Source organism: Rhincodon typus, chromosome 30 (genome assembly GCF_021869965.1).
Source record: "Rhincodon typus isolate 14 chromosome 30, sRhiTyp1.1, whole genome shotgun sequence".
NCBI lineage: Eukaryota > Metazoa > Chordata > Chondrichthyes > Orectolobiformes > Rhincodontidae > Rhincodon > Rhincodon typus.
Genome location: NC_063361.1, coordinates 21,261,074 through 21,288,361, shown reverse-complemented (window position 1 = coordinate 21,288,361; position 27,288 = coordinate 21,261,074). Strand labels below are relative to the sequence as shown.

Genomic DNA, 27,288 nt, shown 5'->3' with positions numbered 1-27,288 from the left:
CGGGCCTAGACCCTTCATCAGAAAAGGGTCTAGGCCCGAAACGTCAGTCTTCCTGCTCCTATGATGCTGCTTGGCCTGCTGTGTTCATCCAGCTCTACACCTTGGTATCTCAGATTCTCCAGAATCTGCAGTTCCTACTATCTCTCATTTGCATACTGAAGCTCAGTGCCTTAAGTCAGAGTGATTTGGCTTTAATTGAAGATGGCATTAGTTAAATAGTTTCTACCATGAGATCCTGATGGAAACGGATATATCATTTCTAATAGTCTTATTGGACTAGATTTTCTTATAACTAGACAGTTGTTATTTAACTGCAGATAGGAGTTGCACACGGGGACTCTGAGGAATCCCCAGCATAGCACTCTCTGAAGGAATTACCCATGAAACTGAAGATTCCACTGAGAATTTCCTTCATACCAATAACCTTCTGAAAGTGCCCATTTATATTAGAGAATCAGTTTCTCAGGAAAAGTTAAACTACCAAATAAGCAACCTAATTCCTGGGTAACTATTCAACTGACCCTATACTTACTTCTCACACTCCCAACTACACCTTCACCAGAACAATAACACTCTCCAGATACCCTTGGTGTTTGACGGCCTTGTCCCACTCCAGACCTGGTACCCCCTTTCCCTGCTCCAGGCCCGTTTTCCCCTTCCCACACCTTCCTCCCACACTATACCTAACCTCTTGGTGGCTGCACTATTCCTCAACCACAAAGAGCTACAATGTACCTAATAGCTGAAATAGTTCATAATAGCAATACTGGAGAGAATTCAGAAAACAAAAACTTGGGTCAAATTAAGACAAGCGAATTTATCACTTTAAAAGTATTGCTGCTTTAAGAGGACACAGGCATTCAGTGAGTAGTCGAAAATTATAAGCTAACAAGTTGTTGGCAGCACCTCATGGGAGCAACAAAAGAGAGGCGGTGGCATACCAGAAGAAAACCTTCACTTCATAGCTGGTAAGAAGCACAGATAAAAAAAAGAGTAGGAGTAAAGACTTGTCACATTGTGAAAAGACAGAATTATTACTGAAAAGGAAATGTGGGAGTATTGGAAGCTCAATGACAGAAGTTAGAGATCTCTAAGGACAAAGGCAGATCCTTTATAATGATGGCACAAAAACAAGCTGGGATAGATTGAAGGGAAGGATAATACTTACCCTTCAAAACAAGCATTGCCAGCATCAGTAGAACGCTGATAAGGCATGTCTATACTGGATAGGGCACAGACAGAAAGAAAAATTACATTGAGGCTGCAGTAATGGAAAACACCCAAAGTTTATTTAATTTTATTTCACAAAAAGGCAAATTTAAAAGATTTGAAGAAAGAGTCTAACAATAGAAGAATGTTAAAAGAGTCTTACGACTTTTAGATGATCTGGGGAATAACAAATCACGATTTTGGCAAGAAGATTTAGTAAGGCCGCACCCATAGTTAGTTAACTTTTAAAAAGTTGTGGAAGGGAATTTACATTATGTTTTGGGCCTTGAAAAGTGGGAAAAAGTCCATATTGCCTGTGAAAAAGTGAAAGCCTCCCTCTTGGCCACAGAAGGTGGGATAACCCTCAAGATGACAGAAAACTACAATTTTTATGTGTGAAAAGAGGTGGGAAACCCAAGTAATCCAGACAGAAATAGAGTAGTGCTATTTAACACAATTTAAAGTTTGTACGAAGTAACACAGTACTGTTTTGCTAGCTGAATGTAAATCTTTACAGGTAAATCTTTAAAAGCTTACAGACAAAGAAATACTATAACTGTTACATTACAGAACTATTCAGATTTTTAGATAACAGCATTGATGAACTGCATGTATACAAGCTTGAAGACAGAAGACTACAAATAGCATTGATGTGCTGTACACTTAAGAATGCTTTAAGAGAATAAGTATAAATAAACATAAGAAGGAAAAAAGGAATGGTACATCTGTAAAACTACAGGTTACTCACAAAAGACATACAGAAGTAGGACACCAGTTCAGAGCAGCAAAAAGCCAAATGCTTACTCACACAAAGAAGTTAATACAGTTGGACAATCTCTAATATATATGATACTGAAGGCATTGCTAGGAGTAATTAGCAATCCAAATTATTTAAATTTCACAAGCATGTTTAAGTTTAAGCTTGACACATTGGCACATTTCACTGTCCTATCAGGCCAAATACCATGGCTGAAGACACAAGGGTTAAGGCCTTCACAGGCTGCCTATGATTGAGATTACCCATGTTAGTAAAGAGAATAACTTCATACAGTCAACAGGAATAAAGTACAGATCTTACATGAAAGAACATTTCAATCCATTGTCTCTCAAAGCAAAATTGTCAGGATCAGAGACAGCCATTATGCTGAGTGGGCAGCAATTCTGCAGTGGCAAATCTGAGGATATGAAAATGCTAAATTCATGAGTAAGACTGCCCACAGGGGGCAAATTAAGACACGCAATCTAATCAAAAAATGAAAGTAAAGAGGTTGCATACTTCCACTCAGTCATCTCAGCAGATTGAGAGTAAAGATTTATTTAAGCGACATGAATATGAACTACATCTAACACTATGGAAGCAAGACCAAGGTCCACAAAGTCAAGATATGGTCAAAAGGTCAAATTGTGAAACATCCAGAGCACCAACATTTGTGCAGTTATACAGTCAGAGTATTACAGCACAGAAGCGGACCCCTCGGTCCAACTTGTCTGCATTGACCTGATTTCCTAAATTAATCTGTTAAATTGGCCCATATTGCTCTAAACCCTTCCTATTTATGTACCCCTCTAGACACCTTTTAAATGTTGTAATTGTACCTGCTTCCACCACCTCTAGCAACTGATTCCATACATACACCACTCTCTGTATACAAAAGTTACTCCACAGGTACCTTTTAAATCTTTCCCCTCTCACCTTAAACCTATGCCCTCTAGTTTTGGACTCCACTACTCTGGGGAAAAGACCTTGGCTATTCACCCTATCCATGCCCCTCATGATTTTATAAACCTCTATAAGGTCACCCTTCAGCCTCTAACGCTCCAGGGAAAATAGCCCCAGCCTATTCAGCCTCTCCCTATAGCTCAAATCCTTCAACCCCAGCAACAAGCCAGTAAATCTTTTCTGCACCCTCTCAAGTTCAACAACATCTTTGCTATCGTAGGGAGACCAGAATTGAAAGCAGTATTCTACAAGTGGCCTCACTAATGTCCTGTACAGCCGCAATATGACATCTCAACTCCCATACTGAATGCATTGACCAATGAAAGCAAGCGTGTCAAATGCCTTCTTCACCACCTGTCTACCTGTGACTTCCCTTTCAAGGAATGATGAACCTGCAGCCCAGGTTTCTTTGTTTGGCAATATACCCCATGGCCACACCATTATCTGTATAAGTCCTGCCCCGGTTTGTCTTACTAAAATGTAAAACCTCACATTTATCTAAATTAAACTCCATCTGCTACTCCTTGGCCCATTGGCCCATCTGATCAAGGCCCATCTCAAGGTCCATGATAACCTTCTTCACTGTCCACTATACCACCAATTTTGGTGTCAACTGCAAACTTACTAACCGTACCTCCTACATTCAAATCATTTATATAAAAGATGAAAAGCAGTGGACCCAGCACTGATCTTTGTGGCACACCACTGGTCACAGGCCTCTAGTCTGAAAAACAAACCTCTACCACTGCGCTGTCTCCTACCTTCAAACCCATTTTGTGTTCAAGTGGCTTGATCCCCCTGGATTCAGTGTGATTTAACCTTGCTAACCAGTCTACCAGTGGGAATCTTGTCAAATGCGTCGCTGAAGTCCATATAGACAACATTTACCACTCTGCCTTCATCAATCTTCTTTGTCATTTCTTCAAAAAACTCAAGCAAGTTAGTGAGACATGATTTCCCACACCATTCCTAGTCAGTCCTTGTCTTTTCAAATGTGTGTAAATCCTGCAGCCCAGAATCCCCTCCAGCAACTTACCCACCACTTACGTCAGGCTCACCGATCTATCGCTCCATGGCTCTTCCTTAACACTTTTCTTAAATAGTGGCACCATGATAACCAACCTCCAGGTTTCCAGCATCTCGCCTGTGGCTATCGACGATACAAATATCTCGGCAAGGGGCCCAGCAATCCCTAGCTTCCCACAAAGTTCTGGGATGGACCTGATCCTGCAGATTTATCTAACCTTATGCATTTTAAGACCTCCAGCACCTCCTCTTCTGTAATATGGACATTTTTCAAGACATCACTATTTATTTCCCCAAGTTCCCTAGCTTCCATGTTATTCTTCACAGTAAATACTGACGTGAAATATTTGCTTAGTATCTCACCCATTTCCTGTGGTTCCACACATAGATAGCCTCATTGATTTTTTTTTAAGGGGCCCTATCCTCTCTATCGTCACTCTCTTCTCCTTAACGTATTGTAGAATCTCTTTAGATTCTCCTTAACTCTATATGTCAATGCTATCTCATGCCCCCTTTTTGCCCTCCTGATTTCCCTTTTAAGTATACTCCTGCTGCCCTTATACTCTTCTAGGGATTCTCTCTATACCTGACATATGCCTCCTTCCTCTTCTTGACCAGAGCCTCAATTTTTCTAGTCATCCAGCATCCCCCACACCTACCAGCCTTGCCCTTCGCACTAACAAGAACATACTGTCTCTGAACTCCGGTTATCTCATTTTTGAAGGCCTCGCACCTTCCCACTATCTCTTTACCTGCAAATATCCTCTAACAATCAACTCTAAAAGTTGGAGACTTGGTGGAGATGTGGTCACAGTAATTATAAAAGTAGATTATTTAAAACCTTAAAATTTTAAAACAAAATTTTGTTGGTGCAATACCATATGGTTGGTGTTTCACAAAATTCTCATTGCAATCACAATTGGATAATTACTTTATGGCATTAAGTGTAAAATTGTTGTTGCATATATGACAGTAAGAAATTGCAATTTTTCATCAATGTGGGATTTTGTTCAGTGAAAAGGATCCAGAATACCTAACTAATTATTACAGCACACATTACCCCTTATTGCTGGTGCCTTTCCTGGCATGGCAATTCCATGGCTCCAGCCATTTAAGAAACATAATACTTGCACAGCTTTTTCGTACTTATCTAAAAACTTTGAATCGCATTCCATGAAATGAAAAGACACAACACTTCATTTGTTCAATGATTGTTAAGTGATGGAACCATACATGCTGCCCTGGTTCTGAGTGCTCATTTGAAAGTTTAAAAGCAAGGTGCCCAAAGCTACAAACAATCTTTCCCATGATTTTGTACTGATTTTTCAAAAATATCATCGCTAAGCAATCTGCACAACAGTAAGCAACATTTGAAATTAAATGATTGTACAAGATCACAGTTATTAAAAGTATTGAATTTACACAAATGACTAAAGCAGTAGTATTTTTAGTGGCTGATCAATTTTATTATGCTGGTTTCCAAAGCATCTATCAAAAAAAAGACAACTTCGACATAAGCTGCACTCCATGTGTTTCAATTTAATAGGACACTGATGCCAATCCTTTGTAAATGAAAATCTTGTCCAACATCACCACATGATCCTTTGATTCTCTCCCCATGACTGTTGGCGACAGTAAAAACATTTAAGGTACCTCAGTGTTCATACTGGCAGCCTTGTTACTGTTTGTAGACTCAGATTTAAAGGTTCCAAGTTCTGTGGTGAATACCACTTTATGTAAAATTTCTGTGCAATTCACACTAGTTCAGCAGTTTTACATGATGGATGTTATACTATGTAGCCTTCATCTTTAGAATTATGAAATTTACTTCCTGAATTCTAGCTGTCAGCGAAAGGATAATTATAGGGAAAAACGTAAAGGTATAAGTGTCAGGATTGTCTGGCTTATGCATTAAGTGGATGTTTAATCACATAACATCTTACAAGTGAAAATGTTTTCATCACAATCATCAATTTAGCAATGCTGAACATGTTCTGTACTGTCCAGTCTCTAGGAATTTTAACTTGAACAAAATAGTTGGTAGTGTATCAAGAGTGAGAAGGTGGAGTGTTAATTTTGACCAGTCTTTTGTTTTCAGTTGCTCAGATGAGACTAAACATTTATCCTTCTTGCATTAAGAGTTTATTTAATTACATTGCCCACCAATCTATTCAATGTATCAGTGGAAAACAGTAAAATTCTGAGAACAGAGAAAGACAATCACTCAAAATATGAACTTATGTCTGTGTTTGAAGACAGTTAGGAATTAGGACTTTGATTATTTTATTACTTAATTATTCAAGATCTGGAGTCACTGTGACTCCTAGAATAATGAGAAAACATCACCAAAACATTAATACACCTTACCTTTCAATCTGATAAAATGTCATGCATATTAGGACAACAACAAGATCTTATTCTTTTAAGTAGACTTGTATGAAGGATATACAAAATAATTGTTTAATGAGCTGAAATACTCTTTGTTTAGATAGATGATTGAAATTAGGAAACTTGGAAGGAAGAAACTTTATTATAAACACAGAGTTAGGGGTATATATTTAATATATTTAAGTGAAGGGAGTGGCAGTGACAAACTGTTGGTTCAAGAGACAATAAATATGCATTTCTAACAATAAACTAAAATTGTCAGCAAAAGACTATCTTTAAGACCACTCCAGAACTTAAATATAGTTGGTTTAATCAACCTGTTCGGATGGGTTATAACATACCTCCTGGTATGTAAACCTGGACCCTCTGGCCCAAAGGTAGGGGCACTACGTGGAAGCACAGATGGATGCCACCTGGCTCTTCATACTTGAGGTTCTAATATATAGGTTCTAATTGAACTGAAGTTGTTGAATTAAATCTCATGGTCTTGTCCTTGGTCTTAGAGAAACTATAATACAGCCCTTTGTTGTGATTATAGATCAGGGATTCTCAGATTTGTTGCTGTGATACCCATTATTTGTTATATAATCTCTAGTGCTCGATTAGCTGTGGGTTATGGCATGCCATATGTGCTCTGCCTAAAGGCAGGTCTGTGCTTCAATGTCTGACGATGCTTCACCCTGAGTCTATTTTCTCGGTAGTTTTTGTCAGTGGGACTTTGCTATTGTCATGCACTCTCAGGGGACGGGTGAGAAGGCAGAATTAATAGTTATCTCAGCCATAACAGGAATTGAACCCTCACTTGTTTAACATGTTAACCACATAGCTAAGTGAACTAGCAGTGCAAGTTACAATCTTTTGAAAATTCTGCACCTTTTCACTTACAGGTACAACTGGAAAATAATGCTTTAAACTTTATCAAAATATTGACCCTTTGAAAGCATTGGTTAAAACTTATTTCTGAATAATGTATAACCAATGAAACTGAAAGTCCAGAAGGAATTCAAGTCCTGTAAGCTCTTCATATCACTTGTCTGACAACCTACAGCAGCTCAGAACAGACTGCTCCTTAATGAACTTTCTCTGTGAGCATAAAGTGTCTCTGCTACTTTTACATTGATGACGTATTAATTTCCACTGAACTTATTGTCAACAGTTTGCATTGAGTACATAAGTTGGAACATTATGTTACAGCTATACAAGACATTGGTAAGGGCACATTTGGAGTACTGCATACAATTCTGGTTGCTCTGGCACTGGAAGGATGTTATTCAACTAGAAAGGGTACCAAGAAGATTTATAAGGATGTTACAGAGACTGGAAGGTTTGAGTTATAAGGAGAGGCTGGACAGGCTGGGACTCTTTTCCCTGGAACAAGGGAGGTTGAAGGATGACCTGATAGAGGTTTATAAAATCATGAGGGGCATAGATAAGGTAAATAGCCTCAGGGATAGTAGGAACTGCAGATGCTGGAGAATCTGAGATAACAAGGTGTAGAGCTGGATGAATACAGCAGGCCAAGCAGCATCAGAGGAGCAGGAAGGCTGATGTTTCAGGCCGAGACCCTTCTTCAGAAATGGGGGAGGGGAAGGGGGTTCTGAAATAAAGAGGGAGAGAGGGGGACACAGATAGAAGATGGATAGAGGAGAAGATAGGTGGAGAGGAGACAGACAGGTCAAAGAGGCGGGGATGGAGCCAGTAAAGGTAAGAGTAGGTGGGGAGTTAGGGAGGAGATAGGTCAGTCCAGGGAGGACAGACAGGTCAAGGGGGTGGGATGAGGCTAGTAGGTAGGAGATGGGGGTGGGGCTTGAGGTGGGAGGAGGGGATAGGTGGGAGGAAGGATAGGTTAGGGAGGTGGGGACAAGCTGGGCTGATTTTGGGATGCGGTAATATGCAATATGCAGTTATATCCCAAGCGGAATATGAGGTGCTATTCCTGCAACCTTTGGGTGGCATCGTTGTGGCACTGCAGGAGGCCCAGGATGGACATGTCATCTGAGGAATGGGAGGGGGAGTTAAAATGGTTCGCGACTGGGAGGTGCAGTTGTTTCATGCGAACCGAGCGTAGGTGTTCTGCAAAGCGGTCCCCAGCCTCTGCTTGGTTTCCCCGATGTAGAGGAGGCCACAACGGGAACAGCGGATACCGAATACCACATTAGCAGATGTGCAGGTGAACATCTGCTTGATGTGGAAAGTCTTCTTGGGGCCTGGGATGGGGGTGAGCGGGGAGGTGTAGGGGCAGGTGTAGCACTTCCTGCGGTTGCAGAGAAAAGTGCCAGGTGTGGTGGGGCTAGAGGGGAGTGTGGAGCGGACAAGGGAGTCCCGCAGAGCATGGACCCTCCGGAAAGCAGATAAGCGTGGGGAGGGAAAAATGTCTTTGGTGGTGGGGTCGGATTGCAGATGGCGGAAGTGTCGGAGGATGATGCGTTGGATCCGGAGGTTGGTGGGGTGGTACGTGAGGACGAGGGGGATTCTGTTTTGGTTGTTATTGCGGGGAGGGGGTGTGAGGGATGAGTTGCGGGAAATGCGGGAGACACGGTCGAGGGCGTTCTCGACCACTGACGGGGGGAAGTTGCGGTCCTTGAAAAACGAGGACATCTGAGATGTACGGGAGTGGAATGCCTCATCCTGGGAGCAGATGCAGCGGAGGTGAAGGAATTGGGAATAGGGGATGGCATTTTTGCAGGAAGGTGGGTGGGAGGAGGTGTATTCTAGGTAGCTGTGGGAGTCGGTGGGCTTGAAATGGATATCGGTTTCCAGGTGGTTACCAGAGATGGAAACAGAGAGGTTGAGAAAGGAGAGAGAGGTATCAGAAATGGTCCAGGTGAACTTAAGGTTGGGGTGGAAGGTGTTGGTGAAGTGGATGAACTGTTCGAGCTCCTCGTGGGAGCATGAGGCGGCGCCAATACAGTCATCAATGTAACGGAGGAACAGTTGGGGTTTAGGGCCAGTGTAGCTACGGAACCCCTTTGTCTGTAGGAAGTGGGAGAAATTGAAAGAGAAGTTGTTGAGGGTGAGGACGAGTTCGGCTAAGGTTTGGGGACCGCTTTGCAGAACACCTATGCTCGGTTCGCACTAAACAACTGCACCTCCCAGTCACGAACCATTTCAACTCCCCCTCCCATTCCTCAGACGACATGTCCATCCTGGGCCTCCTGCAGTGCCACAACGATGCCACCCGAAGGTTGCAGGGACAGCACCTCATATTCCGCTTGGGAACCCTGCAGCCCAGTGGTATCAATGTGGACTTCACAAGCTTCAAAATCTCCCCTCCCACTACCGCATCCCAAAACCAGCCCAGCTTGTCCCCACCTCCCTAACCTGTCCCTCCTCCCACCTATCCCCTCCTCCCACCTCAAGCCCCAACCCCATCTCCTACCTACTAACCTCATCCTGCCCCTTTGATCTGTCCGTCCTCCCTGGACTGACCTATCCCCTCCCTAACTCCCCACCTACTCTTACCTTTACTGGCTCCATCCCCGCCTCTTTGACCTGTCTGTCTCCTCTCCACCTATCTTCTCCTCTATCCATCTTCTATCTGTGTCCCCCTCTCTCCCTCTTTATTTCAGAACCCCCTTCCCCTCCGCCATTTCTGAAGAAGGGTCTCGGCCCGAAACGTCAGCTTTCCTGCTCCTCTGATGCTGCTTGGCCTGCTGTGTTCATCCAGCTCTACACCTTGTTATCTAAGGTAAATAGCCAATGTTTTTCCCCATGGTGGGGTGTCCAAAACTAGAGGGCATAGGCTTAAGGTGAGAGGGGAAAGATTTAAAAGAGACCTGAGGGGCAACTTTTTCCACAGTGAGTGGTGCACAAATAGAATGAGCTGGCAGAAGAAGTGGTAGAAGTACAACATTTAAAAGACATTTGGGCATGCATGTGAATACGAACAGTTTAGTGGGATATAGGCCAAATGCAGGCAAAATGGGACTAGTCCAGTTTGGGAAACCAGGTCGGCATGGATTAGTTGGGCTGTGCTGTTTCTGTGCTGTATGACTCTATAATAGAAAGAGGATTTAAAGCCTATTATCCGGTTGGCTTTTCAGTCTATCAAAGGACAACAGAATGCTTAGAGGATCCAGAAATATGCAATGTACAAGGAAACTTTTTAAAAAATTATATATCAATTATATCAACGGGGAGGTGGTGGCACTGAACCAGACGTCCTGGTTAGTGTTCTGGAAACATCAGTTTGAATCCCACCATAGCAGGTGGTGAATTTAAGCTGACTTAATGATAGCTAAGTAACCACTTTTAATTGTTGTAGAAATCCAGCAGGTACACAAATGTCCTTTAGAGAAGGAAATCTGCCAACGTTAACTGCCTACATGTGACTCCAGACACACAGCAATATGCTTGACTCTTGACTGCCCTCTAGGCATTTAGGGTGAAACCGAAATTCCATGAACCAAATAAACAAAGCTCACTAACCCAGATGACAAGTTTTAATGAACCACGTATCTGAACTATAACCAGCATACGGGAATGTTTAAATGAGATGTTTGGATACATACATAAACCTCACATCCAATCAACTTCAACATGATCTCCAACTTAGAGCAGATTGCATTTTACACTCAGTGTCATGTGTACAACTATGACTCTATACTAGGAACAGGATTTAAAGCCTATAATAAAGGGAGGTGATGGCCTAGTGGTATTATCGCCGGACTGTTAATCCAGAGACGCAGATAATCTTCTGGGGACCCAGGTTTAAATCCACCATGGCAGATGTGGAATTTGAATTCAATAAAAATGTCTGGAATTAAGAATCTAATGATGACCATGAATCCACTGCCAACTGTCAGAAAAACCCATCTGGTTCACTAATATCCTTTAGGGAAGGAAACTGCCATCCTTACCTGGTCTGGCCTACATGTGACTCCAGACCCACAGCAGTGTGGCTGACTCTAAACTGCCCTCTGGGCAATTAGGGATGGACAATAAATGCTGCCTAGCCAGTGACACCCTCATCCCGTTAATGAATAATTAAAAAAAATTCCAGTTGGCTTTTCAATCTGTCACATGACAACAGACTGCTTAGAGTATCCAGAATGAGTGAGAATGAAACACACATTGTACACAGAAACTGTTTTTTAAAAACCACATACAAAATATTGAATTGTACACTCAATGTCCTGTGCACAATGAACAGCAGTGCAGGTGCAGTACAGAGTGTTACAATCTCTGGTGATCTGACACATTGCTTCTCCTACACAGAATCACACGCTTAGCAACACTCCAGCAACACTAGTGTAAGGTCTCTTCACACATCCCACCTACTCTATGGTTATTTGTTTCCCTAACAGCAGCTTCAAATTCAACACAAGGTACCGAGCATGCTGTGGGATTACAGTAAGTGTCCACTCCTTATTTTTAACTTTCCAATTCTCACTGAAGCAGTCCTTGCAGGTTCAGAGCCGATGGTTTAATGGCACTTAATGTTCCTAAAATATTGTAAGGTATTATTTTTGTTTAAACATATGAACTTATTCAAGCAATTTATGTATGCTGGCTCTGTGTTATGGTGTGAAATAATTGTGGTCTTCTGCGGCCTAATGCAGTTTTAACTCCTTTAAAACAAATACTTAAAAGATATTTTTGGTGACAAAAATAGAAATTGCTGGAAAAGCTCAGCAGTACTGGCAGCATCTATGGAGAGAAATTTCAGGTCACGTGACCCTTCCTCAGAATTGATGGTAGCTAGCAAAAATGACTGTTTATACAGAGAATATAGGTTGTCGGGGAAGGGTGTAAGGAGTAAAGGATAGGTGGTGTCGAGCCCAAAGTGAGAGAAGAGCAGTTAGACAGACAAAGGAGCGGATAATGGTCTGGCCGGGAGGGCGAATAGCTATTAATGGGGACTGTTGGTGGCTAACAATGGGTGGTGTGCAATAGCAGACTATGTGATAACAAGACAACAAAGTATGGAGCTGGAGGAACACAGCAGGCCAAGCAGCATCAGAGGAACAGGAAAGCTGACGTTTCAGGTCGGGACCCTTTCTGAAGAATGTGATAACAAGGCCAGGTTGTGGGTGCTGGAGTAAGGACATGGGAGCACTCAGGCCCTAAAATTATTGAACTCGAGGCTACAGGGTCCCCAGGCGGAAAGTGAGGTGCTGTTCTTCCAATGTAAGCTGAGCTTTGCTGGAAAACTGCAGAAGGCCTGAGACAGAGATGTTGGCCAGGGAAGAGGGTGGTGTGTTGAAGTAGCAGGCAACTGGAAGCTCAAGATCTTTTTTGAAAACAGAACACAAATGTTCTGCAAAGCTGTCACCCAGTATACGCTTCATTTCCCCAGTGTAGAGGAGACCACATCGTGAGCAGTGAATGCAGTAGGCTAGATTGTGAAGAGTGCAGGCAAAGCTGCCAGGCCTGCTGAGCTTTTCCAGCAATTTCTATTTTTGGCTCTGATTTACAGCATCCGCAGTTCTTCCAGTTTTTAGGTATTTTTGGTGAACTGGAGTAAAATCAAGAGTGTGTCAGAAATTACCTCAGTACAGAACAAGGGCCATGTCCTTGTTGCTTCCAGAGTTACAGAACAAAATAGAGATAAGTGGAGGCAGTGGCCTAGTGGTATTATCAGCAGACAATTAATCAAAGACCTCAATATTGGCAGATGGTGGAATTTGAATCGAATTAAAAAATATCTGGAATTGAGTCATTAATGATGACCATGAATCCATTGTCAATTGTTGGGAAAAACCAATCCAGTTCACTTACGTCCTTTAGGGAAGGAAAATGCTTACCTTACCCGGTCTGCAGTTAGGGATGGGCAATAAATGCTGGTCTAGCCAGCGATGGCCGCATCACATAAATGAACAATTTTTTTTGGAAAGGTATGCAATGTGCTTAAAGTTCCATTCTTTCCATTAAGGACTGCCTGAACTACATCTCAAAGTAAAACAGGATTTTCCACTGATCAAACAGTTATTATTCCAACGTAGATGGGAGTTTTGCAAGGGGACCCTGTGGAATCCCCTTCAGAGCAGATTCTGAAGGGATTACCAGGAAATTGAATTTTCTGCTGGTCAATTCTCCTATACCTGGAACATTCTGAAAGTCTCCATTTAAATCACAGTATTCAGAGGAATCCAATGGAATTAAGTACATCATTGTTCAAGAAATATTAGATTATGAAATACACAGTTTAACACCTGAGAAACTATTTAATGGACCAATTAACAATTAACTATTTAATAACATAATTATGTTACACATCCCCAACTATGCCTCCCTCAGATTAATATAAAACAAAGAACTGCAGATAATGGGTATGTGAAACAAAAACAAAAATTGCTGGGAAAACTCAGCAGGTCTTGCAGCATCTGTGGAAAGAAAGCAGAGTTAATGTTTCGAATTCAGTGACCTTTCTTCAGAACTGCTCCAACATATTGTACCAGATTGCTAAACCTAGACTCTGACCCAAAACCCTAGGACCCTACCCCTCAGACCCCCATGTATCACCACCAGACCCAATCCCTGATGGTGCTGTGGGATGATCTTTGACCCAAGAAAAAAGTGACACAGACGAAAATATGTAATTACTTTAAATTGTTTGAGGAATCTCTAATTGTTCCTAAATTTGTTGGAAAATGACTGAGGAATCTGTATCTTTTGTGTAAGAATAAATTGCATTGACCCTTGAACTAGAACCAATATAAGAGTACACACAGGAAGGAAGTTAAAAGACCGAGGCCAATTGGGATCAGTTTTGCAGGTGGGGAGACAACAGGGTGGGCATATTGACAAGAAGCTGCTGAAAAGGAAGAAAGCTGAAGATGGGGAAATAATAGGAATTGTTAATTGGTCAATTCTACTGCGACTGTTTAAGTTCTGTCAGAGTTTATCAGAACTGTTTAACAATGTTTATTAAAGGAGTCAGATAAGGGAGTCACAGGGGAATCTATGACATTTACATTGTCATTAATCATGACAGTTTCTGGGAGAGTTGGATGTATTTGTGTCACTAATACGGTTGAGGATCAAATCCATTGAGCAGACTTTCATTGTGGAGTTTAAGTTCTGCAGCAAGTGTGGAAGTGAGCGTCCCTTTGGCTCAGGGATGGATCAACTTTTCTCATACAATTACAAGGTTCACAACATTGGTGAATCCTGTAGTGGTAGGAAATTGGGATGCCCATTGTAATGTCTTGGGGGATAGGTCCTGCTACCATACTTAAAGGGTCTCCAGACAGGCATTCATTCATTGCAAGTGAAGAGCATTACTAGGACTTCCTGTAGACACCTCCACCTAAATATTCCGGTCCTTTCACTCTTCCTCTGCCAGTTTACCTCACAGGCTTCAACCCTTACCAGTCTCTTTGACTCATGCCCATTACACATTAGACTTCTTCCCTCAGTCATTCTCCATGCACTGACTGTGCAACTTTGATAGCACCACCTGATCTCAATCATAAAACCAACCACAAAACCAACGTTCCCCAAAGGGGACAAAGCAGCAGCTGCTTCCTCCAAAGTTCAGGGTACCTGCTAAACTCTAATTCTTACACCGATGTGAATCTGAAGGCACCCATTTGTAGAGAACTTAAAGAGAAACAGGAACTTAATTCTGGTGAGCTGGTCTTTTTATGAGTGTACTTGACTACCTAATGCATGCACAGGACTCCCCAATGCCTTGCATCAGGATGTTCAACCAACTTCTAAATTTCAGAAAATTGAACTGCAGAAATTCATCCTGTCATGGAGATTCTGATTTTTGACCACTGCACAGCTAGGGTCTCCCACCTCTTTTCTCCCTGCTCCCAGGTACAGCATATAATTCTACTCAATGTGCAAGAAACGTGACAGATCTTATGCACCCAATTTGGAAAGACTGACACTTGTGCGGGAAATCATGCAAGAGCTTATATTTTTATCAATGTAAATTTTGTTGTCATAACTAGGTAGAACAAAATTCACCTTTAAGAGAAATATAATTAACCTTTTTTAATTCATGCTTAATTTAATTGTTTGTGATTTGCATCAAATTGAGCTTAGAAAAAGTGGAATTTTGTTCCTGTAAATTTCTCCATTTGGGGCTAGTTTGGTAAAGTTGGTTCATCTTTTCTATGGAGAAGCCTTGGGAATTCAAGAACAAGTAGGAATTAGTCCCAATATCACTCATGTTCCCAAATCCGAACAAAAGAAAAATCTATCTCAAGATTTGAAATCACCTGGCAAATGTTCTGAGTCTTTAACTCAAACACAATGCCCAGTATTGACTGAGGATTCAGGCTTAATAAAGCATATAAAAATTGTAAATACATTATTAATTGCAAAAAGTTCTCACCTTCTAATCCATTGACCCAGACTCACAATTGCAGAATTGGACCAGCTCCAATATGCACAGACTGCGACAAACAGGCAAATTAATTTTAATGGTGTCATGCTCTGTTATTTCATGATTTACCAATAATGTTGCTTTGACATTTGGATGGTCACAGAGTGAACCCTGAAGGCACAAATATTTTGAGATGGTTTGATTTTTTTGTAGGAGGACACAATGGGATCCACGATGCTAATCAAAGCTGAAAGGCTATGTTTCATGTTTTTCTGCCTATTCTGCTCTCAAATCCGTTAGTAAAATAGATTTTCTGGTTTGATACCATAATGAAAAGTTAGATTTAAAGTAAACAAAATTCTTGTTTTTCCAATCAGTTTATGCTTCCTTTTTGATAAGGAAAGAAAACCAGAACACTAATGCTCTTTTATTCAAGTATCTAATTCATGAAGAGGATTACCTACCAGCCCAACCAACTACCACAGAGTGATGCTGTAAGTGGGCCAAAAAGATCTTTGAATTTCTGGCCTCCCTATGGGGCAGGAGAGTGCAGAGATCTCTCTTTCCTCAGACTTCTCCCTGTCTTTATTTTCCATTGCAAGATCCTAAACCACCACCCTATGTAATCACTGAATGCCAGAGACTGCTAGACAATATTGTGCTCTTCTTCAAAACAGGGCTGAAGCTTATGGGTGGGGATGGGAGCTCAAGTCTGTGCTTCTGCATTTGAGGCCCATGTGTTACCCAGAGAATGAGTGACTGCGCAAAAATTTCTTCTAAACAAGGTGATAAAAGTGGAATCCTTGTTTTCTTTCAAAAACATGTATTTTCCTTATTAATGTGTTATCTCTAAAGAAATGGCTCAGAATGGAGGGATAAAATTTTCATCTCATAGTAAAGGTCCTTTGTAAACTGCATTTAAGTTGTGGGTAAGGAGTCACCATACAAAAATGTTCTTAACTCATACTAAGAATTCTCATGTGTTGTGCTGGTGTTGAAATATGCTGCTACAGGAGAGTACAGGATAGTATACTATGGATATGTTAACGCTACGCCTGACCTGTTGATGCTCACAATAGTGAAATAGAACAATCTCCATTCTCCAAAATGAGCATATCTCACCTGGCTAAGCAGAATAATTACAAAACAATGACATACATAAAATGTAATAGACAGTGATATCAATTATGCCACACGACACTGTTAGAATTAAACTCTGACACAAAAATGAAAAGACAAAACGTCAATCTTATCCAGCAGGTAACGAACAGTTTAAAATATTGACAAGAAATATCCTCTTTATCGGAGATTGCATGATTGTAGCCACTGCATAGATAATGCTTTAGGTAATAGACATAAGGCGATGGTCTATCACTCTGAGTGCAACGTAACTCTGGTACAGACATGCTCTTTTTGCTAATGTTTCATACAAATTTCAATAAGTGATCTTGAATAAGGTCCTTAACTAATCACTTTCTAACACATATATATTCAAGTTCAAAGTAGCTTTAGATAACAAAACCAAATGCTGATTATCCTCAAAAATAAAAGCTGATTATTGAAAGCAGTCTTGAAAGTCATTGGGGATACTTTCTTGCTGAGTGGATAAACTAAATTACCTGTTTCAAATTTAGTATTTCAACATTTTTTCCAATGGCTTTGGAGATATGATTTGCAATTGATTAATTTATCAAAAGAACACAAAAAACACATCTCCTAGCCAATGATGTGGTAATCGAGATGTTATACTGAAAGTGCAATAAACTTCTAATGTAAACTGAAGGCTCAACAAATGTTCCACTACTTCTGGTTCAAGGAACCATTTGTATAATACACAAGGTGAAAGTATGCATGGGAGTTGGTAATTATCTGGGCATTCTTATGACATAACATCTCCAGGTCATTTTCTCAAACACTTATTGTACCTTACGGTATGGAAGCTTTACAGTTTGGAAACCATATTTTAAAGTCGAAATAAATTTATACTCAAAAGGATTGATATTCTGCTTTATTCTTTGACAACGTTTCTCACCATCCACAACTCTGAAGGGCCTCTGCTGTACTGTTCTATGTTCTACATTCCACGTAACACGCCACCCCTTCAAGGACCGCTGACCTCCACACCCTATATTAACAGGGATTCCTGTACTTTCCAGAGACGTACGTCACCTGTCCAACAGAAATGCAGTGAGAATGGATATGCCTTTGACCTGTTCTAATCTCCACACTCCAGGTACCAGGCAGTAGGAGCTCCAAAATTCCATTTCCATGGAGGCAACAGCTTACTTAAATGGCTTGTTGCCTCCAGAAAGTTTGTATGCCTGAACTAAAGCCCATTGTCTATCCTGCCCCTATGAAAAATGAGAGATGCCACTTTGGGGAAGGGACATGTGATGCCCTATGCTCTTCTAGCTTTTCCACCATGGTGAAGGGGCTCTGCATCAAGGCAATAAACAAGTCAAGGATAACGCAGTGTGGAGGTGGAGGAACACAGCAGGTCAGGCAGCGTCAGAGGAGTAGGAAGTTGAAGTTTCAGGTCAGGTCCCTTCTTCAGAAAATTAAAAAAAATCAGGGCCTTGATATTAATCAAAGCAAAAACTGAATTGGGCTTAAACTGAAGGCCCTTATTAAAAATCGATATCATCATTGAAGAAATCAATCTCAAAGCCTCAGCAACTGATCCAGGAATCTTTAATAACCTGCTTTAAGAGTTATAGAGACATACAGCACAGAAACAGACCCTTCAGTCCAACTTGTCTGTGCTGACCAGACATCCTAAACTGATCTAGTTCCATTTGCCAGCATCTTAGTTCATTTCCCTCTAAACCCTTCCTATTCACACACCCATCCAAATGCTTTTTAAATGTTGCAATTGTACCAGCCTCCATCACCTCCTCTGGCAGCTCATTGCATACATGCACCACCCTCTGAGCGAAGGCATTGCCCCTCAGGTTCCTTTTAAATCTTTCCCCTCTCACCTTAAACACATGCCCTCTAGTTTTGGACTCTCCTACCCTGGGAAAAAGACCTTGACTATTCACCCTAACCATGTGTCTCATCATTTTGTAAACCACTATAAGGTTACGCTCAGCCTCAGAGGCTCCAGGGAAAAAAAAAACCCAGCCTATTAACCTTTCTCTTTAGCTCAAACCATCCAATCCTGGCAACATCCTTGTAAATCTTTTCTGAACCCTTTCCAGTTTGACAACATATTTCCTACAGCAGGGAGACCAGAATTGAATGCAGTATTCCAAAACCAATCTTTGCAATTTGCAGTGACACTTTCCCTAATCATTGGGTTTACACATGTAAACCAGTGGTCTTAGTTCAGTTACCTGCCAATAGGTGCCTGGGTCATGAGACAACGTGGGACTAGCATGACTGCATGACTGATTAGATACAGGAGAGATTGTGTTAGCATTCTGTGGAAATCTCAATGTAGCAGCCAGGCAGTATGTGAAGTGTGAATTTCATTGCCTTTTGTCAGCAGTTGCTGACAATCAGGCATAAGCCTTGAAACATTGACTGTCAGTGTGAAACACTGTTGTTTGGCAAGTATTCTAACAATGCATCTTTAGAAACAAGCTTGTATCAGATGGTGGTAACAAATTCTATATGAAATTTGCTAATAACTGAACTGTTGAAACTGCTACAATGTTGCTTTATAATAATTAGATTAATACATTGTCATTCCTTTCTACCGAATCTTGGATTGTGAGGGAAGCTGAAAGAAAGAACATCATTTACAGTATATTGGTTATGTAAAACATGTCATTACACATTGTTGGCTTCAGTGGAAAGACAATTCATCTACTTTTTCAGTTAATCTGAACAACCTTACAAAGGAAAGCATTTACAATGAGAGGGATTTGCAGTCCCTCATGTCCTCTGTTATATTGTAAAACATTTGGTTGAGTCCAGTCTTACAGACAGGTATCCATGTAAAAAATCCCCAGCCAGTCAGTGGCTGAATAATGAGTACTGATCATGGTCTAGTATCTCTATTCCTGGTGTCACTGGAACAGAATCTTTCATTAGACAATTTTCTAAACAAAGTCCCTCTGCCTCTCATTGTTAAAGCAAGACATTATCTATAAAGGTAAGTCCAAAAGAAATCACTTTGCAACATATAGGATTCTCTTACATTTCAAATGATTAATATTCTTTTCAAAATATTTGGAATCAGGTAGGGTACATTTGATATGGCATTTCAGTTTTTGGTATTGAGAAAAGCAGCATTCATCAAAGTATTAAGTGTAGCACTTAATGATAAAGTCCTGGGGAGTGTTGCTGAATAAAGAGTCCTTGGAGCTCAGGTTCACTGTTTCTTGAAAGTGGAGATGCAGGTAGACAGGAGAGTGAAGGTGGGTCTTTGGTATGTTTGCCTTTATTGGTCAGTGCATTTAGTATGGGAGTTGGGAGGTCTTGTTGAGGCCGTACAGGATACAGGTTAGGCCACTATTGGAATACTACATGCTATCCTGGTCTCCCTGCTATAGGAAGGATGTTGTGAAATTAGAAAGTGTTCAGAAAAGATTTACAAGAATGTTGCCAGGATTGGAGGGTTTGAGCTATAGGGAGGGGTTGAATAGGCTGGGGCTATTTTCTCCGGAGCATCTGAGGTTGAGGGCTTAGACATGGAGATTTATAAAATCATGAGGGGCATAGATAAGGCAAATAGACAAGGTCTTTTCCCTGTGGTTGGGGGTGTCCAAAACTAGAGGGCATAGGTTTAAGGCGAGAGGGGAAAGATTTAAAAGGGACCTAAGGGGCAACTTTTTCATGCAGAGTTTGGCGCGTGTATGGAATGAGCTGCCAGAGGAAGTGGTGGAGGCTGGTATGATTACAACATTTGAAAGACATCTGGATGGGTATATGAATAGGAAAGGGTTTAGAGGGGTATGGGCCAAATGAAACTAGATTAATTTAGGATATCTGGTCAGCATGGACAAGTTGGACTGAAGAGTCTGTTTCTGTGCTGTATATATCTGACTCGATGACTATATGTAGCATTTATTGACTGGTTTTCTATATTGTCTTGTTAAAAAAGCTATTCTCATATATGGTAGCTTTATTCTCAGTCCTTCAGAATCTTTGATTGTAGCCAAAGATTGAGTAATAGACATACTCACTTAAGCACTACTTCAAATGGATAATCAACCTGCTTTTTTTTTTGTTTTATGCTTATTGTTGCATATTGTAATGATTAAACAGGAAAACACAGGTAGTTATGCTTTTAACGTAAAATGCTAAGGTCCGATATCTGCAAAGAGAAGGAGGCAGCCTGGCGATGTATCGAACTTTAGCATATTTCATAGTTGGAAATTTACTAATGATGCATTGCATTACATATCCAACAAACCAAACTCTACAACATAACAGTCTGTCTCGGTTAAGTAACATTTGGCATAGGTTAAATAGCTACCTTAGCTAGTGATCGTACAATTGGGCTTTCCATGATTCCTCTCAGGAAGAGTAAATCTAAATCCTTGGCTCCAGTAGAGTTTGGTAAGTCATTCAAGTTGTCCAGGACCTGCTGCATAGCTATAGAAAGAACAAAGCACACATATTTCAGTTTGGAGTGACTCACATGTGAGAAACTATAAACTATCACACAAATGTCTATACACATTATTTACTCAAATATGTTGCTCAGTCCTGAGAAGTTGCCATGAATCTAAACTCACAGGTCACGTCGCTTCTCTGAAAACAAAATTAAGTTGAACTAATATATCTTGTATGACTTTTAATTTAAAGTTACAAATGTCTAACTTGTAATAATGATGCACATTTCCATAAGGCTGAAACCTGCAGAATATTTTTGTTGTGAAGTATTGGACACTGACTTAGAAGAGGAATATGAAGGTGACTATACAGGCAAATTGAGAAGATTTTGAAGAAACTTTTGAAAATGTGTAAAGCACTTTGACAAGGGAATTCCAAATATTTGAAAATGTTGAGTTCTGACCCTGAGGTTGCAATGGATGAAGTGAGAGATGCACAACAGTTGAAAAAGGGCAACACATGAAGGCAGAGGTAGAATGGAACAAGGCTATGGAAGCAGTTACAGTCAAGGATTAGCACTGAGAAATAATGAGTTTCAGAGGTTGTGGAGTAGGGTGGGATAAAAATGTTAGCTCAGCAGGATTTGTTGTATTCATTAAGTTTTTAATGAAACATGCGTGCATAGCTGAAGTTAAGAGGCCTTACAACAATGGGGAAGTTGGAGATAAAGATGCTTGGCAAAATGTTTGTGTGTTTTTCATTTTGTTCCATGTTCAATATCAGTTTTTTTTTAAACAATCACCACAAGTAAACCAATATAGTTTATCTGATTTAACAAAGTACAGTCATGTGGGCAGCATCAACATCAATGTAGGCAAGTAATGAAGTTAACTAGTAACAATCACACGACAGTTTATTGTTTGTATAGCTATTCCTCTATTGCTATTTCCTTCACCAGGTAATGCTACAGGAGAAAGGATACTGTCACTGGAAATAAGCTGTTAGAATGATTTGGAGACACCATAACATGTCCATTTAACACTGTGTAAAATATTCCAACTTCACATTCCTTTTACAACATATGGAGCATTTTTTTTTGCAGGTAGGAGTTGCAAGTAAAACAACGAATCTGAAATGGACAATGGGAGGGTGAAGATAATTTTGTTACAACCATACACTAGAGAATGGCACAGCTTGCACCTGTCAAAAGAATGAACTGTCTAGATGTTTGAAGATTCATGTTCTTTACAGACTTCTCATAATCATAAAATGTTACAAAAGTGGATAGCTATACACAAATTGTATCACGTTTTGTTCTGGATAGAGAACCGTGGCAATAAATATTTTGTGCTGTGCTGTCGGATGTGGTGTCAAATTGTGACTTGATTGAATTATGAATGCAGATTGAGTTGTGACTAATGATAATTTCCTATTTATGACATGGTTGGGACAAAAGTTCATCTTGTCACACTGGAATACTTGTCCACATAATGTCTGGTCATTAAGTGTCTCTAATTTGTTGACATTTAAAAACGAGCAATAACAAGAGATGACTGAGAGGCACTAATAAATGACTGAGATTGAGACATTTGTGCTGTGTCTAACATTTAGAGATTGTGGAACAAACTAGTGGATAGCATTTATCTTTTAAGACACAACAGCATTGCAGGTATTAGGGAACTGTACTGACATTTCTCAAATGTGACAGATTCACGGTGTCACTACTTTAAGGTCAACCAGCTGAGTCCAGAGTATCAGCCTATGTTGTGAACTTCCTGGAATGTGTACCACCTTGTTAGAAAAGATAAGCCAAACTTCCTTCAACAGTACCTTCAAATCCACAACTTCTGCCAACTGGAGAGAAAATGGTGACAGATTCTTGTGAATATCACCACATGATCAAGTTTCTCTCCATGCCACAAACCATGCTGATTTGGAACTAAATCATCATTCCTTCACTGTCACTGTACCAAAACTGTGGAACTCTCTAGCAGCACTGTCAGTGTTTCACACCAAATGGACTACATCAGTTTAAGAAGGCAGCTTTCCATCGCCTTCTCAAAGGTAATAAGGAATGGGCAACAAATATTGACTTTGCCAGTGATATTCACAGCTGATGTAAGAATTTTAAAAACATGCTTGCTCACAGCGTTTCTGAAGAGACTAGCAGAGATATAATTAAGCTTGCTAAACACAATAATGTATGGAAGAATATGTTGATGAAGTGAGTTGAACAGCATGATAACACTCATATGGAGTTTGAGCACTGGTATGAACTTAAGTGGCTTTTTCTGTGCTGTAAATACTGTAACTATTTAGTGCAAGAGGATGAAGTAGTGTTACAACGGAGAATGGCCAAACCCCTCTGATAATTAAACTAAAACACAAGACCCAATCTGTTATGACAGGAGTAGGGGTTCCCCTCTAATAATTACCCCCAAAACACCCAGAGAAGCTCGCCTTTCCCCTCGTAATCTACAAAAGAGTGGTTAAAAGAAAGAAAATCCCTGATCCCCACGACAAGTAACAAGAAACAATTTATTTATTTAACCCAACAATGAACAAATTAACATAATTATTAACAAACCGACAATTCCCCCTTAGACTACTAACTATTCCCTAACTGGTCTAAATTCTACTGGAATGCTGTTTAAATAAAGACAAGTCCCACTATTATAAACCCAATTAATAAGAAGCAATAAATTATAACGTAATCTCTCCAAGCTTGCATAGACTGTCTTCTGGAATCCTCTGTCGTCTCCGATCTCTTCACAAAAGCCTTTCTTCCGCTAATTCTGCTGTCAGGGATGTTTTATCTCTATAATTTCTTCAAATAAGGACTTTGAGCTAAAATACCGTGGTGCCTTTGACTAACTAGATGGGCTTTCTCTGAGAGGTGAATGGTGCCAACTCTGGCAGGTGGCAGTTGTCTCTCTCTTTCAAATGGCAATTGGCTCTCTCCGATTTTTCCAAATGCCCTCGTCTTATATACCCGTTATGACATAATCAAATTCTTATTATATGATTGGTTTCAGGCTGTCAACAACATCAGATTTAAATTCAATTGACTTTGAATCGCTGAGTTTGGTTTTAAATTAACTGGACGAATTCAAACTCATTGTCATGGCATCAAAACAAGACTGCTGTTTTGCCTGCCACCTGTAAGGCTGTTTAGATTCACTTGTTTCACTTTTTGAGGCTCTCTGTTCTGGCAACTTCAGCTGTTGCTCACAGGCATACATTATTGACAAAGCACAAAACTATTAAAGGAACCATACGTTTTAGCTTCCTGCCTTCCACCTCACAACTACTTTATCCAACGAATAGGGGAGGCGATGGCCTAGTGGTATTTTCACTGGACTGTTAATCCACAGACCCAGGTGGTGTTCTGGGAACCCAGGTTTGAATCCCACCACAGCAGATGGTGGAATTTGAATTCAATAAAATAAAATTAGGAGTCTAATGATCACTGTGAATCCATTGTTAATTGTTGGGAAAAACCCATCTGGTTCACTAATGTCCTTTAGGTCGACATGTGGCTCCAGACCCACATGTGGTTGACTCTGAACTGCCCTCTGGGCAACTAGGGATGGGCAATAAATGCTGCCTAGCCAGCAATGCCCTCATCCCGTTAAAGAATAAAGGAAAAAAAAACTTTGTAACAATAGACACTACTGCCTTTGAGTCCAGTTCAATTACAGTGACTGCAGGCTATTGAGTATTTTAGTTTAGCATCTTACAAAAAAAAAACATAATAATAATTTCACCTCATTTAACATATAATGTTCATGATGAATCCTTTAATAACAAAAATCACTTCACTGTTCATTTCTGTCAAAATACACTTTCAGAGGCTATCATGCCTCAACGAGAACTGCATTACCCACAGCACATTTAGCTCTAATGACAAAATATTGACATTTATATGTGAGTAAAATAGTGAAAAATGTTTAAATGGAGCATCAAAATCTTACTAAAAAGTCAAACAATTTAATGAGTTAACATTTTACAATTAATGAGGTAATTGATGATAAATATTAATTCACTTTATTATTAACTTTAGCAATTCCAAGAAAGTACAGCTGCTGCAAAATTTCATTAATATCATAATCTTTCCAGATCCCTGCAGGCACAAATGGAAATATGAGAATTTAGTAAATGTTTGCTTCAGTGTTGTTACATTTTGATCAACCCATTTTTATTTCACACTGTTGGTTATCTTTTGCTACTATCTTTTGACTTCTAACCAACACAACATCATTTCTGCTGCACATTTCCCTCTCCTGCCTCATCCACATTTCTTCTCTGTCTCTGGGAGAAAATCCTGGGACTCCCTTTCCAACATTAGCTAAACTAGGTCTGCTGAAGATTTTTAAGGAGGCATCTCACCATCACCTTCTCAAGGGCAATTGGAAATGAGCAATAAATGCTGGCATTGTTGGTGGAGTAGTTGTCAAGTGGAAGAAGTTTTTTTAAAAAATCACATAATACACTGAAGCAAAGTTCCATTTTGAGGTTGTTGAAGTTGGTTGGCTCACTGAGCTGGTTTTTTGTTTCGCAGACATTTCGTTACCATGCTGGGTAACATCCTCAGTGCAACCTCCGATGAAGCGCAAGTGTGTTTTCCCGCCTGGTTTTTAAGCTCAGGGTTCCGTTGTGATGGATTGCCTCACTTCCGGTTTTCCTTTGTAGTGGAATGTATATGGGGTCGAGTTCAATGTGTTTATTTGATAGCATGTTTCATGGAGTGCCATGCTTCCAGGAATTCTCGTGCTTGTCTCTGCCTAGCCTGTCCCAGGATCTTGGTGTTGTCCCAGTCAAAGTCGTGGTTCTCCTTGTCCATGTGGATTGAGATGAGTGAGTATTGGTCGTGTCTTTTTGTAGCCAGTTGGTGTTCGTGTACCCTTGTTGTTAGTTTCCTTCCTGTTTGTCCGATGTAGTGTTTCTCGCAGTCTCTGCAGGGCATCTTGTAGATGACGTTGGTCCTGTCCATGGCGGGGAGTGGGTCCTTAGTTTGGGTGAGTTGTCATAGGGTTGACGTGGGCTTGTGTGCCACTCTGATGCCCAGCGGTTGTAAGTGTCTTATGGTGAGTTCTGACATGTTTCTGATATAGGGTAGTGTGATGAGTGTGTCAGGGTGTGTAGTCTCTTTCTGATGCTGTTCGTGTTCGCCTACATCAGAGGCTGCACTGAGGATGTTACCAAGCATGGTAACGAAATGTCTGTGAAACAAGAAACGAGCTCGGCGAGCCAACCAACCTCAACAACCTCAACACCCACAACCCGAGCTACAAATCTGCTCCAAAACCTTAACGTTCCATTTTGAAATTTACAGTCCCATTTCCATCTATTTCCTTACTTTAGAAGAATATGCTACCTTAGATCTTAAGAATGTCACTCAAAAGAACTAACAAAATATCACTGTTGAGAGAAATGTGCAGAAAAAAATTGTACTGATTTTGCTTTCTGTGAATAGTTCATTTAGAACAAGTATTCATTTCATTTACTGTGGGTAAAAACTGCAGTCTGCTAACATTGTGAAATGTTTTAACGTCTTAAGATAATCAAATTAAGTGAGTTTCCATTACAATTTATATTATATGTTATCTGTCACTAATGAGCACAATGAACACATCTAGTGTTTCACCTAATCATCTATTTAAAAACCATTGAAACTATCCAAAAAAGATTCAAACATACGTGAAGGACACGCATTTGTGTTGGATTTTCTTTGATCCAGATTGAATTGCCATAATAAATACATAATCATTTAAGAAACAAAGTGATAAAATGTGAAACTGATAGTTATTAAATGTTTCTTTTAAAAATTGCAGCATTATAGGTCATTACTTTTTGATGCATCAGGTTCAGCCATAAACATTATCACAAATGATTCCAGGGGGACATACATCAGATGAAGCAACTTACTTAGGTATGACTGTATATATAAATCATGTCGTTTAACTGATGACATTAATTTCATATTCATAATCTACATAGCATAACAAGGATGGGCCTCAATTTGCAAACAAAATAACAACAAGGCTACCAGAACCTGGGATTATTGTGGATCATGAGTTCAGCAACTTCAGGTGAGAAGCAGATCCCAGTTCAATGAGAATATCAAAAGGTTGCCATCTGGATGCTGCCATTCTATTAT

The 27,288-nt window shown here is 40.3% G+C and overlaps 1 protein-coding gene across 2 annotated transcripts in view; it reads right to left on the bottom strand.

Annotated features, from left to right (window-relative positions):
- Positions 1-27,288, bottom strand: part of mpp2b (MAGUK p55 scaffold protein 2b) — a 526,590-nt gene that overhangs the window by 120,892 nt on the left and 378,410 nt on the right. For both annotated transcript variants that reach the window (XM_048614628.1, XM_048614629.1), the window contains one exon: positions 21,049-21,167. In XM_048614628.1, coding sequence (XP_048470585.1) covers positions 21,049-21,167 — 119 coding nt within the window. The remainder of the gene's footprint in view (positions 1-21,048; positions 21,168-27,288) is intronic.